At 36.9% G+C, this 14,353-nt stretch overlaps 1 protein-coding gene across 6 annotated transcripts; it reads right to left on the reverse strand.

The window, feature by feature from the left end:
• Positions 1–158: 158 nt before the first annotated feature.
• On the reverse strand, positions 159–6,753 carry LOC120093031 (SWR1 complex subunit 2). 6 transcript variants are annotated; one of them, XM_039051336.1, is made up of 12 exons: positions 6,406–6,753; positions 6,195–6,264; positions 5,783–5,854; positions 5,655–5,698; positions 5,320–5,575; positions 4,179–4,254; positions 3,953–4,072; positions 3,792–3,860; positions 2,769–2,811; positions 2,360–2,425; positions 1,207–1,402; positions 159–537 (listed from the first exon to the last, which is right to left on the reverse strand). In XM_039051336.1, exons 1-11 carry the CDS (start codon positions 6,474–6,476, stop codon positions 1,216–1,218), a joined length of 1,074 nt encoding a protein of 357 aa, XP_038907264.1. In that variant the 5' UTR covers positions 6,477–6,753; the 3' UTR covers positions 159–537; positions 1,207–1,215. The 6 variants fall into 6 exon arrangements, with proteins under 6 accessions (XP_038907264.1, XP_038907265.1, XP_038907263.1 ...); XM_039051337.1 differs by having other exon boundaries at positions 159–603; XM_039051335.1 differs by lacking the exon at positions 159–537 and adding an exon at positions 660–1,110.
• Between the last annotated feature and the right edge of the window lie 7,600 nt (positions 6,754–14,353).

Raw genomic sequence — 14,353 nt, forward strand, 5'->3', positions numbered from 1 at the left:
GAGTTTATGATTAACGTTAAGTCACACATTTAAAATATGAAAATGTGTGATATCCTAGTGTTAATCCGCAGAAGGCAACCTAAATCGAAGACACGATAAGGCCACATTTCATTTTTAAAAAAATTGATACATTTATATACTTCAAAGTTAGTTTAATATATCTCTCAATCATTATCGTCGTTTCAATTTACTTGACAAATATTCTATACATGTCTAACACATCTATTGTGCTAACAAGTGTCAAGTGTCAAGTGTTCAAGAATTTGATACGTATCAAACACATACATCCTATTCAAATTCCGTTCTTAAGTTCTTACTTGAAAGCATCACTACAGTAATCATGAATTCAAGGACCAAAAGCATCAACAATAGTAAAATAAAGGGAAAATGCAATCCCCTTGTTTAGCATCCTTTCAGTTTCAGCGTAAATCTTTCCTCTCAGATTTTTCACCAAGCAATATCGGGAAGCGGTATATGCCATGCAACCCAATCTCCCCTTTTCGCCAGATACCTTAGTGAGAACACGTTTTTGATAGTCTGAAACAATTGGAACACGTTTTTTATGGAAGTCTCCATGAAGAAACAATGTCTTTGAGAATCATCCTAATTTCACTTTCAAATATATTAGACTCCATTTGACAAATAACATCTTAAAGAGATTACAGAGAATCGAATACATAATCCAAACAAAACCCAAATACAGTATTATAAGAACAATCTTTGACAATGTCACTCCTCAAGAATGTTTCTGACAATTTGACTCGAAATTACGACTCAAGAACATATCTGAAACTCTGCCAATAACATATCGTCCAAGATATGGCAGAGTATGTAAAATAGGAACCTGTCTAGCAATGGTAGCACTAGCAGAACATGGGTCGACAACTAAATTAGACGAAGAGAGAAGGTGAATTGTTGTAAGAACTGCTAATACCACAAACCGCACCCCCCAAAAAGACCCCTAAAAACTGAGGCATTAGGTTCTGAAATTCTCTTGACATGAAACCTATGGGGTAAGAAAATTCGGTTCTATATTCCAGTTTCTAAGGTAACCAAAGCCAATGTCTTCAAGTTACTGTATCCTCTCCCTTCTCGTACCATCCCAAACAACTGTGGTTCTTCAAAAGATAATAATAACAGTTCATGAACATGGAATGGCAGAATATGCATTCAAAAGTTCAGATGTACAGGAATTTATTATAGCACCTTGAAAAACTAATCAGAAAGATCAGAATCAAATGCTGGAATTTGGCGAAAACGAGAAAAGTGGCGCAAGTAGGACATTTCTTTTTTATTTTGAGGTGTTGATCTCTTCCGCCTTGCTGAGAACCCATTACCAGAAAGTGAAGCAAATAAATATCCCATGTCCATTTCCTTGGCTACCATACTATCATCCGCAAAACTGCATCACATAAGCAATTGGTGATATACTGGACTCATGGAAGGATAAAATAAAATGATTAATTTGGGGTAATCAAGTAAAGCAGGAACCTTAAAGAACATCTTCCTTACAATTCAGTGCAAATAATTGAAAGAGTGGAGCTACTCTTTCAGCTTTATTCATACTATTAAGTATTAACCTTTAAAACTCAATGATCACAGAGACACCTTGAGATTACCATCTATATTAAAACAGTTTCTGTGCTCTTAAAATAAGAGAATGATTGGGCCAATTTGGATACTCAAAAGAGTGGAACTTAATGTTTCTGTCATCGAACTAATTCGAATATCACAAATGTCCATATTGTTTTTAACTTTCGGCACTTATTACCCTCTTGATGAGCCTGATTGGAAACTCAAGTTTTCTTATGAGGAAGAGAGTTGATGTAGGCTCATTAATAGTACTGTTATAAACTACATGTAATTTTGTTTGATCTGTCAGTCAAATTGGTTTTATCAGTTAGTTTCATAGTTAGTGAGCTGCCGGTTTATATATTTGAGTTATCTTTGTAATCTAGCCTTATTCTCAAAGCCAAAGCCTCCTTGTAATCTAGCCTTATTCTCAAAGCCAAAGCCTCCCCTAATGAAGCCTAGGCTCATGGACCCTGGATGTACATAAACTTTGGGAAATCAATTAAATTGTTTGACCATTCCAGTGACATCAGAAGATATAGAATGAAAGTTAAAATGTCGTAGGCAATTTTTTATTTTTCTCTGAATCTTTGGTCATCAGTTACCCCTCCACCCAACATTTTCATGTCTCGTTTATACACAATATTGACATATAATACCGTGAAGAATTTATTTTAGAGCAGAAATAAAGAAACTTAATGAAAAAGAAGTGAAGTGAGAAGTATACGAACTCGGCTATAATATAATGAATAAATCAAAACCCAAAAATAAGCAAGAAGAACTATACCGTTCACGGATTGTCTTGAAAGCTTCTTTAGTTGCATAAGGCAACCCTGTTTTTGGGTCACGATACCTTCAGCAAAAAAAAATATTAATTACGCTGCAGAATTGTTTAGTTTTTGATATCCCACGTAATTACTGTTCTGAGGAGCAATATCTTACAGAATTAAAAGCTTCTTTAGTCACATAAGGAAGCCCTTTTTCTACCCTGTGTTTAAAGCTCTAAGGATTGCACCTTTTCATGCACTTTACTATTTAAAATAACATTGATAAACCTCTTGTAATCTATCTGGAACCAAAGGATCTATTAACGGTTTCCATCATAAAGTAAATTTCAAGAAATTGGACCATGTCAATTGTAAACAATTTAACAAGGCTGACAAACTATGAAGAAACAAGTGGCAATGAGACCTTACCTTGCAGGCAAACCTGTAATCACACATACAGCTTTCTCTGGATCTACAAAGAAAAAGGTAAGAGAAATATATTTAGGTTCTAAACTTCAAAAATGAAAACTTATAATGCAAAATAGTATACAAGATTGTTTCCATGTTTTTCATTTTCTTTTCCTGGGATAAGAAATGAATAATTGTATTCAAAACAGAATATAGAACAAGGTAAGATCAGAACCTACATATTCTTCAAATACAGAGGAAGAGGAAGAGAAAAACTAAAAACTTAATGGAATGAATTTGATACCTTATAGGCACATTCCAAGGGATATTGGCTCTCAGAACTAAATCTGATCCATTTGTTTTTAACTCGTCATATTTAGATTTTAGAAAATGGGTAAGAACAATGCTTCTCAAAAGAAGTCCTACTCTTATTGAAAATTCGAGAAGATACCGAGTGAGAAACCAAAGGAGCTGATGAGAAGGCACTCGAATTTAGGGGACAAGCTTCTGGTCAGAACAAGATCCATATTCTTTTTCTTTTTGACAGAACAAGTTTGATAGAATGAAAAAGACAATGTAAACACAAGGAAGCAGGACGCAGGTCAAATATTGCTGAGCAAACAATGCTTGAGAATTCATTGTAACTAAAACATGCAGTGAAGGGTATTACCTACAAAATTTGTAGCAAAAAGGTTTTGAAATCTTTTAGAAGCATTTGTACGATCTTTTCAAGATGGCTAGATGTAAAGATTCTTTATGGTGTTCCCTTTCTGAATCATTCTTTCACTTCTCTTTTGCACGAAATTAGTATGAATTAGGAAGTCTTTATATTTCATTAATTATTGCCTTTTATTTCCCTTTTATCTTCCATTTAATCATGCCTTTTATTTCCCTTTTATCTTCCATTTAATCATGCCTTTCATCATCCTTTCATCTCCCTTTTGGAGTTTGTGTCTTTGAACATCGGCCTTCTTTATTAATTCAATGAAAATTTCGTACTCAAAATAATATTGGGTGGACGATTATATATAAGTAATTAATTACATGGAACTGATGTGGTTGAAAGCTCTGCCTGAAATGATGACCCTTTACTAAACTCTAGATATGAACAACCTGCAACAAAATACACCAATATAACTTAATTCCGAACATGGACAAGTTCTTTTCGGAAAGAACACAATTTTGAATCACACTTCAGATGGTACCATTTCTTGACAAGTATCGTATCCGTGGACCATTGTACACAGCTTTATGCACAATTGCTCTCTTTTTTACTTCTTCTTCCCTTGCCAAAACACGCTCCAAATTCCTCAAGTTCATGATTTCTTAGATATGGAAGGTTGAAATAATTCAAGAGAAAATGAGAAGATTCCTTCAAGTATCCACCTAGTGTTGCAACTTACAACAGCATACATTAACCATCAGTTTCACCTGTTTGAGCAGCTTCAAGAAGCATTTCTTCCTGACTCATCTTCTTCTCCTCACCTGGATTTTTCCTCTTGATTGGCTGGTGGACAAGAAAGGATACAGTCTCGCTCATATCTAATACTAAAAAAACAATCATTTTGAGGAAATTATTTGATGGAAAACACAATAATAATATTGAGCATGCAGAAAAAGAAGCAGGAAAGGAACTTTTTGAGAAAGCCGGAAAAAATGTGCAATTATTGATTGGAACCGCATATATTGGACATGAATTCATTTGATATGGATGTTAAGGCTTGCATATAGAAGATTTGGAATAGAGGAAAGCAAAACATCTCCAAGGAAAAAAAAACAAACAATTAGAAGACATCTGAAAGTTAGCTAGATGCTAGATTTCTCACTTCTACATGGTGCACACCCTTTAATACTATCGAATCATGTAGTTCTTTTATTAGCAAAATTGGAGGCCCTTCTGTAAGCTCTTAGGGTGGACGTATTATCAATGGCACTGATTTCTTACTCTCCTGAAAACAGCGTCAGATGTCTTATCTCTAAGAAAAATATTCCCTTGGCAAGAAGGGCATCGGTTCTACACCTTAGGTAGGACCTGATGTGCATACATCGAAATGGTAAAGAGTAAACTAGTCTAATAACTTAGAACAATGCATTATTTAACCCAAAAACAAAAAAGTTCTCTTTTTATATACTCATAAAACCAAACAAATGGAGAACCAATTTTGGGTGCCATAAAATTTAAAGTTATTCCAAAACAAACTAATTAGAACTCAGAAGATTTTGTTTTATATTTTTTGTTTTCTTTCTCTTTCTGCAGGCTTTTTTTTTTTTCTTTTTTCTTTTTTTTTTTTCTTTTTCCATTTCATCTCATCCCTTAAACACGTGATGGATCTATAGATTGAAACAAATGTTCTGATGTGGCACAATAGATGAGTAAAAAGCTCATAGGAGGATGACAACATTTTTTCAACTAGTTGAAGGATATATGAACCAAAACAGAAGTTTGCACTTCATCATAGCATCACCCTATTCAATCAAGAAACTGCCTTCAAGAAAAACTCAAACTACTCTAACAAACAATGGTTTTATCTTCGTCCTACAAAATCAAATGTCTCAAGTATTCAGGACTCACCTTCATTGTGGCTTGCAAAGCTGCACGAATAGCATCCCTCTCAGCTTGCCTAACAATAACTGATGTTCTAGTGGATTTCCTCACCGTTCTCTCCACTTCAGTATCATCCGGTGTATCATGATGTTCAGGAGGTGTAGAGTGATCAGTTGATGCTTCATCTTTGGAAGGTTTCTCAACTTTGGAAACAACTCTCTTTTTATTCTTGTTCTTAGAAGAAGTCTTTCCAGGAAATATTAATCGCTTCTTCGTTTGTGTTCTGGAAGAAAACTCAATTTCAAAACAGAAAATTGAAAGATATCTAATCCAACATCCAAGCACTTCAGAGAAGAGAAAACCTCTCATCTGCTTCATTCTCAGCTTCTTCCTCTGGTTCAGACTCCTGTCCATAAAAAGTAGTTATATTATGAAAAACATTTATGGTTGACCAGAATAAGTCGTGAAAAGGAACTGAAACAGAACTCACATCTTCATTGAAATCACTATCAAATTCATCAGCAACCTCAGGTTCTTCTTCATATTCGTCATCAACCTCATCCTGCAACGTATTTTTCAAGATGGACAAGTTGAGAAACGATATTTGATTCAGACAAAACTCAAGCCCCATAATTGAGCGGACACAGTCCAACGGAGACCATCAGACAAAACCAACTGTGTAACTAAATCTAAGTGGATGTGAACACGATCGACTTCAGTGAAATCTTCAAAATTGAACATTAATCGCGTGTATACAAAATGGGGGAGAAACAGGAAAAATACATTACATTATTGTAATCACAATTTTACTTTAACAACCAAAGAGCAAAGAGAGTGATTATAACTTCATATTGTTCTTAGAGAGAGAGAGAGAGAGAGGGTTTAAATTTCTTTAAATAAACCTCTTTGAGAGCATCCTGATTCCAAAACAACTCGTCTTCTTCAACTTCCTCATCAAGCAACTTGGTCATCCTATAACATATAAAAATACCCCAATTCATGATTACATACAATTTGAAACATATTGCATCAGTTCATTACCAATTTACAATCAAATCCATCCCCAAGAAAAGAAAGGAAAGGAAAATTCAAGCAAGACAAGTAGTCCGGTACCTCTTCCCTCTAGTCAACCGAGAAGAACGATCAAGAAAAACGGGAGCATCTTCTTCCTTGGAGGAATCCATGACTGAAAGAAAAGGAAACCCAAAAAAGAATGCTGGAAAATGAAGTTCAAGACTTCAGAGAAATCACGACCGGCCACGGATGGCCGAAATGCGAGAGCGGATTTCGAGAAATCTCTGGTGACTGGAACTGGAATCGGATAGTGACGATAACTTAAATTGATCTGTTGTAAGGTAACGTGACGATGGAAGGCGGGAAATTTTGCTCGATCGGAATCCAGAGCGCACCACCCTAACCCCCGTATTCCCCTCAGGTTTTTGCACAAACCACGCGCTTTTATACACATCCACGAACATAACGAAAAAACCCAATACATCTGAGGAAAAGGGCATAGTTGGCAAAAAAAAAAAAAAAAAACAACAACAACAAATGAAAAAGGGTACTTTTCAAAACAAATGAATCTTGGCCTTATGTCATCTTTGTGTAATTATCGCTTTAACCCTATATGCATTTATCTTCTATGTTTTTCGGTGCTTTTTCTTTTTTAGTTTCTTTTTCTTCTTTTTTCTTTTTTTCTACATTTCTTCTTCCTTTTTTTTGACTTTTATTCTTTTTTCTACCTTTCTTTTTGCATTTTTTTTTCATTTCTTTGCATCTATCAAGAGTGTAGGATATTAGAACATCGAGCTTCAAGTGAACTTTTGAATAGAGCATAGAACATACAACATAGAGCATAAAGTATTAAGGATCGATGATCGAGTAGCATGTAGTTAGCATATAGTATAGAGCATACAATATAAAGCATAGAACGTAAGGCATTGAGTATCAAGTATTAAGGATTGATGATCGAGTAGCATGCAAATAGTACATAACATAGAACAAATAACATAGATCATAGAGCATCAAACATCGAACATCATGTATCAAGGATCGAGTATCGAGTATCAAGTACACTTATGAATTACAGTGCGTGGATAGTTTTAAGGGTTGAATGGGTAAACTCCTAGGGTACTGACGCAAGCAAAAGACCACTCTTCATTCAATTTTAAAAAGTACCTATATTTCATTTGGTCCCCCAAAAAGGGGTCATCCGTAACACCAATACATCTGGTCTCAGCTCCACCTATTTCTATACGTCTTATTAATTATTAAATCATACTTTGTCATCAATTTTTTTGTTACTTTTTTTTTATGCACAATGGGATTGAAAGGTATAAAAATAAATTCTTAAGATGCATGGAGATATTGCTCTATTGTTAAGGAAAATTTGTATAAATGACCCAATTTTTTGGTCCAAAATGTCAAATGACCAATTTTTAAAAAATAATGTCAATTGACCCTCTGCTTACGTCATCACATGATGAGATTACAAAAATGCCCCTCTAGTCTATACGAGTGCGCTCAAACTCAACGGTCGTCCCACTCCGCTCAAAATTATCGTGCAAGTATCGTTCAACCTCGCTCTACAAAACCTCGTCCATCTACTATCGTAATTAAAGTTCTCTACTACCATAATCGAAGTTCTCTACTGGGTTAGTGAATTTAATTTTTGTCTTCCATGTTGTGTGCGTCTGTTTAGGTTGGTTTCGTTTGATCGGTCGTCACGTTCATAATTAGTTTCGGGATTTAATCGGTCGTGTCTGTTTTTTATTTTGGGTTTCGATGTGTTCTGCATTGGTTGAGGACGAAGAAGATATAATTAGAGTCAGACAAGGGAGTGGACGAGTTTTGCGAGAGTGAGATGGGATAGAGCGATTCGAGCGAAAGCGAGATAGGCTAGAGCGAGATGAGAGAAAGCGAGATGGGCGAGAGTGAGATTAGCGAGATTTTAACAGTATGTTTTGTTAATGATTTTTTAGTACGAACCTGTTAACTGATAAAATTGAATGTTCATACAATGCAGAAGTAATTTATGATGTCAAAATCTTTGAAAATTCGTGAAGTTGATAGGTTTCCCGGGCAAGTAACTTGCTGGCCCACGTTGCCAATGCCAACAAGATTGTAAAGCAGAAGCTTACTGGAAGGCAGTTAGAGATGTTCAAGAAAACAGATTTTGGTTGCTTTCTAGACATTAAACTTGTATTCAATAGCCCACTAATCCACCATATATTATTGAGGGAAGTGAAGAAGTCAGGAATGGACTTAATTAGTTTCTTTGTCAGAGGAAAGGTTGTCACATTTTCGAAGGACGACTTTTAATTAATCACTGGTTTGTGGCGATCTCCTATGCGAGTTAGACGGAGTGAGGAGTCCTCATAAGAACTTTTTACGAGGTACTTTGGTAGTCGGTCGACCTCAGACGCATTCCACTTGAATTTGCTTGAAGAAGAATACAAAAAATTGGTATTTGAAAATGACGATGATGCTATGAAAATTACCCTAGTATATTACACAAAGGTTGCAATGATGGGTCAAAACAAGCAAAAGAATGTTGTAGATCATACTCTATTTGACAATGTTGAAGGCATAGACTACTACAACAATCTTGATTGGGGTACAATTATTTAGCAGATGACACTTGACGCCCTGAAGACCGCACTTAACGACAAGGTTGGTTTATACAAGGAGAGGGTGAGGAGAGATAAAAATTATGTTGTGAAGTACTCGCTTTGTGGATTTTCCCAAGCATTCTAGGTAGATGTTCCTTAATTTAACTATATCTTTGGTTTAACATTAACATAGTTATAAATTTGAGTTGTTTGGATTTAGGTATGGACGTACGAGATCCTTTCGTCAATAGCAGGGAACGTTGCCACTCGAAAGAGCAAGGTAGCCATTCCTCTATATTACGGTGGTCATGTTCCCACTCGATGTCATTTAAAGCACTCGAAAGAGACATTTTTTAGTCTCAAAATGTAAGTGTAATCTATGTAGCCACAGTATGTTTATTTGGTAGTTAAATATACACTAACTATCTTACTGGGTTCCTTAATGCAGACAAAAGTCAAATAGGGTCTTGTCATGTTCGATGCTAAGAAGAAGTTTCGAGACACCCCAATTGATAGACGAGTCGTAAGACAAGCACACTCCTACACCGAGAGTTCAGGGAGCTCTAGTAGTTTAAATAGTGGCAGTAGTTTAGAAAATAGTTCAGAAGGTGAATAGTAGGGTAATTCAGAAAGTGGAGTGAGGGATGACGAATCTGATGGGGACTAAAACATCCACCAGCCTACTTGCACCCCTAGCGAGGATATGTTTCATGATGTGCTAGTGGGTGATGTATGTCCTGAGAATAAGGAGGAGTGTTCTGTCCCAGAGGTTTCGGGCCACAGGGAGGGAGACAATGTTGATCTTGGTGTATATGCGTACCTGCAGAGCATTGATAGCTCAATATCGAACTTGGATGCCCTGTATCAAACCTAGAGACGGACACGAGAGTCATAAAAGCACAATTGTCAACTATTTTGTCTCTATTACAGTCTATGAAGGGTTCCACGGTGTTTGAGGCGACGAGGTCTCCCACTCCACAGATAGGCCATGATGCCACTATGTCCCTCATCTTGAATGTACGTAGGTCACCTACCCCACCTCCACCTAAGTCACCTACACCACCTCCACCTAAGTCACCTACCCCACCTCCACCTAAGTCACCGATCCCACCTCCACCTCTCAATTCATCTGTACAGCTTGATATCACGACCTCCTCTAACACCTTACATCTCGATTCACAGGTATGATCATTATGTGATTCAAAAATTTCTTTCTTCATATTTGTTAATCAACATGTTCAGTGTTTTGTTATATTTTTGTAGGTTATGGTTGAGAGTAGAAAAACAACACGTAAGAGTAAAGTCGTTGATAAGTACACACCTTCCGTTAAACCAAAAAAGAAAATAACAAAAGATAAGGAAATTAAGGTTCAACTTCCTTTGGACCGTCCAAATATTAAGTACCCTCTCCCTAGGGTACCTAGATACATTTTAAAGCGACGATCCAATACTTCTTGGAGCATGAGGTTCTAGCGACTATATTGAAGGAAATGGTGAACTGGATTGCCGATAAGAATACGGACAATGAGGTTCGAGAAAATGCAGTTCGACCATTATCCAAAACCTTTTTCCAAGAGTTGACTGAACCAAGTTCATGGGTTAAATGTGACGTAAGTTTACAATCCTTGTCCTTTTTACCAAGTACATACAGTTATAAACCCTCTCCTAACGTATATCTTGTTCTGGATGCAGACCCTAAATATCCTATTTGAGTTCATGAAAGATAAATTCTATAGGCGACTAGACATGTGTATGGCTCGCTTCACCATCCTACCAATTGGAATAACGGTAACCATTTACTGCACTTTTGAATAGGAATACATTGGTTGACTATTATGTGTTTTAATGTTCTTTTTGCTGTATAGAGTCACCTAAATTCTTGAGATGAGGTCTACAAACATATTAAGAACAAGTCGACCTTGGATGCTACTATAGCATGGCAGATGAGGTATTATCGGATTATGTCATGGGTAAATTTGATGTCAAGTGGTCAGATGTGGACTTCATATACACGACAACAAACATTGATCAGCATTGGATGTTGATAGCATTCGATCTAAATAGAGGCCGGTTGTTCATATTTGATTCATTACCGTCCATAACATCGAAGAAGAAGCTGGAGTCTTTCCTTGAACCGTTGACTTACACCCTACCATCGCATCTTCACTACTGTGACTTGAAACATTGGAAGTCGGACATCGAAACATCTCATTGGAAGATATCCCGACCTACCTCTACGAATACACAACACGGGTCGTTAGATTGTGGAATATTTGTTGTAAAATTCTTAGAACATTTAGTGACTGGTAGTGCCTCATCTGTAATAACTCAGGATAAGATGACTGACTATATGATGCAATTGACATGTCAATTATGGACGAACATTCCATATTATTGACGTATATGTATATTATGTATATTATTGATGTAATTTTACTAACATGTTATTTAAATTGTTAGTGTAGAACTACCATGAATATAAAAGATTCATTCATGAATAGCCAACAAGTTAAATTAAACTTATAAAAGGGAGAGCGAGATAAGCGAGACATCTGAAGGGATTCATGAATAGACAAACTAGATGATTATTTATAGTCTTTACACGTTCGCTTAGTAACACTAAACGATCGTCCACAAACACCCCGCGATCGTTTACAAGATACTACACAATCTCTTACTAACTACTACACGATCGCTTACCAAATTTTATACGACCGCTTAACTCTGCTACACAATCGCTTAATAGAAGTAGACGATGAGGGCACACTACACGATCGTTTATCAAATGCTAAACGATCGTTTATAAGTTCTACACGATCACTAACAAATACTAGACGTTAGCTTACAAAATACTTCGCGATCACTTACAAACTTCTACACGATCGCTTATAATTTATTACATGATCGCTTACAGATTACAACACAATCGCTTATAGATTACAACAGATCCCTTGCAGATTACAACACAATCGCTTTCCAACTACTACATGATCATAGGGCTCCGCTACATGATCGCTTAGAAGAAGTAAAAGATAATCATTAATTACACTTATAAAAGAGAGACTGAGATACGTGAGAGCGAGATACGCGAGATGGGCTTACAAAATACTCCATGATCGCTTACAAACCCCTACACCATCGCTTATAATTTATTACACGATCGCTTACAGATTACAACACGATCGCTTACCAACTACTACACGATCACTTAGAAGAAGTAAACGATAATCATTAATTACACTTATAAAAGGGAGAGCGAGATACGCGATAGCGAGATATGCGAGATGAGCTTACAAATTACTCCGCGATCGCTTACAAACTCCTACACGATCGCTTACAGATTACAATACGATCGTCTACCAACTATTACATGATCACAGGGCTCCATTACACGATCACTTAGAAAAAGTAAACGATAATCATTAATTATACTTATAAAAGGGAGAGCGAGATACACGAGATGAGCTTTTTTATCCAAATAAAAATGCTAATTTTATTTTAAAAAGGATTACAAGTGATAGCGAGATTAGCGAGATTAGCGAGAGTGAGATTCGCGAGAGTGAGACGTTTCCTGAATGGTTTATGAATAGCCAACAATTTAATTAACATTTGAAGAGATTTGTGAATAGACAAGTGACACATAGAAAATTACAGTTTTGAGGATTAAAGTGGCATATAGAATGTTACAGTTTTGAGGATTCGTGAATAGACAAGTGTCACATAGACAATTACATAGACAGGTGGCACATAAACAATTACAAAGACAAGTGACACATAGACAATTACAATCGACCGACATTTGAATCATTTGTATTAAAATCAGTAAGTCGCCCGAACTTCAGCAGTTCATTGCAGTTTTGCCGATTATGCCCATAGTTCCCACATCTACCACATTTTATTTGTCTGTGTTGTTTTTCTTTTGATGGTATTCTTTGTACTCTTCGTCGCCCGACCTGTACCACTCTTTTAGGAGGTCAATATGCTTTTCCACATATTCCGGAGGTCTCTTCCATTCAGATATGTGAGCAAGTGGATTTACAGGCTCTGCATAAGCAGCCATGAGGGAGTCAACGCTATAAAATGGACTGCACAAACCATTGATGGGGATGTTTCGTTCTCGCGCAACCACAATCGCATGCAAACATGGGATACCAAGTGAGTCAAATTTCTTACATGTGCATTCCTTCGTATGGAGGTTCATAATGTCGTCCAATCAATTGTCCCGCACATGGATCCTATAACAATCAATCAGCTCAACTCGATATCGTCTACCCTTGTCACACTCAGTTGCTAATCGATTTTCACAGTAGTCCGAGTGTGACGTCGTTCGAGATGCCCAATAATTGCATGCGAACATGGGATACCGAGTGAGTCAAATTCCTTGCATGTGCATTCCTTCGTATGGAGGTTCACAATATCGTCCAATCAATTGTCCCGCACATGGATCCTATAACAATCAATCAGCTCAACTCGATATCATCTACCTTTGTCACACTCAGTTGCTAATCGATTTTCACAGTAGTCCGAGTGTGACGTCGTTCGAGATGCCCAATAATTTCTCCGTTCATAAAACCATGACTGGATGAGGCCTCGAACATGTTCCAACAAGCACATTATGGGTAGCTGTCGATATTCTTTGGTCAATGAATTGAAAACTCTGTACTATTGAACGTCATGTTATCGTATCTTCATTCTGTTTGGTAAACACGCGCCCACCTTTCAAGACCAATATCCTCCAAATATTTCGATATTGCAACATTTTAAAAGTACGTAGTTGGTTCCAGTGTGCTTGGAACTCTTACATGCGAAATGCCCTAATTGCATCATTTCTCAACAAATCGTGTTGTCCTTAAAGTTGGAAAGAAAATTATTTTCTAGGTGGTAGGTGAACAATCCATGAAATACTGTGGGAAAAACTGTACGAATGGCATTGCTAATAGATACCGCTCGATCGGACATAAACACCAAGTTAGGGGGTTCTCCAATGGCACACTTCAAGTTCGACATAAACCACTTCCAAGCTCGATCAGTTTCATTGTCCACTATGGCATATGCTAGTGGGTAAACTTGGTTGTTGCCATCCATGGAGATGCCGACCAACATGGTCCCTTTGTATTTTCCTTTCAGATGCGATCCATCAACAATTATCACAGGCCGACAACTTGAAAAAACCTCTAATACAAGGTCCTAATGCCGTAAACATGTACTTGAAATGGACATCATTTTTAATTTCGATTCAAACCTTGTACCTGGATTTTCCATCTTTAACGCTTTACTAAATGCATGTAAAAAAGCGTACGACTCCTCTAGAGTACCCCTGGCGAGAGCATTAGCGGTTTTCCTTGCACGCCATGTTTTATCGTAACTTATGTTTACGCCATACTCTTTCCTCATATCCTCGACGATGGGACGAGGTTTGTAAACACGTCCTATGCCTGTAAACTTGTCTT

This window comes from Benincasa hispida, chromosome 12, assembly GCF_009727055.1.
Source record: "Benincasa hispida cultivar B227 chromosome 12, ASM972705v1, whole genome shotgun sequence".
In the NCBI taxonomy this organism is placed as follows: domain Eukaryota; kingdom Viridiplantae; phylum Streptophyta; class Magnoliopsida; order Cucurbitales; family Cucurbitaceae; genus Benincasa; species Benincasa hispida.

Coding starts and splice junctions, on each gene's coding strand:
- LOC120093031 (XM_039051336.1), bottom strand. CDS start 6,476: ATGGATTCCTCCAAGGAAGAAGATGCTCCCGTTTTTCTTGATCGTTCT. Junction 5,855..6,194: donor ATCAGGATGCTCTCAAAGAG/GTTTATTTAAAG, acceptor AATACGTTGCAG/GATGAGGTTGATGACGAATA. Junction 1,403..2,359: donor TTCAAGACAATCCGTGAACG/GTATAGTTCTTC, acceptor TATGTGATGCAG/TTTTGCGGATGATAGTATGG.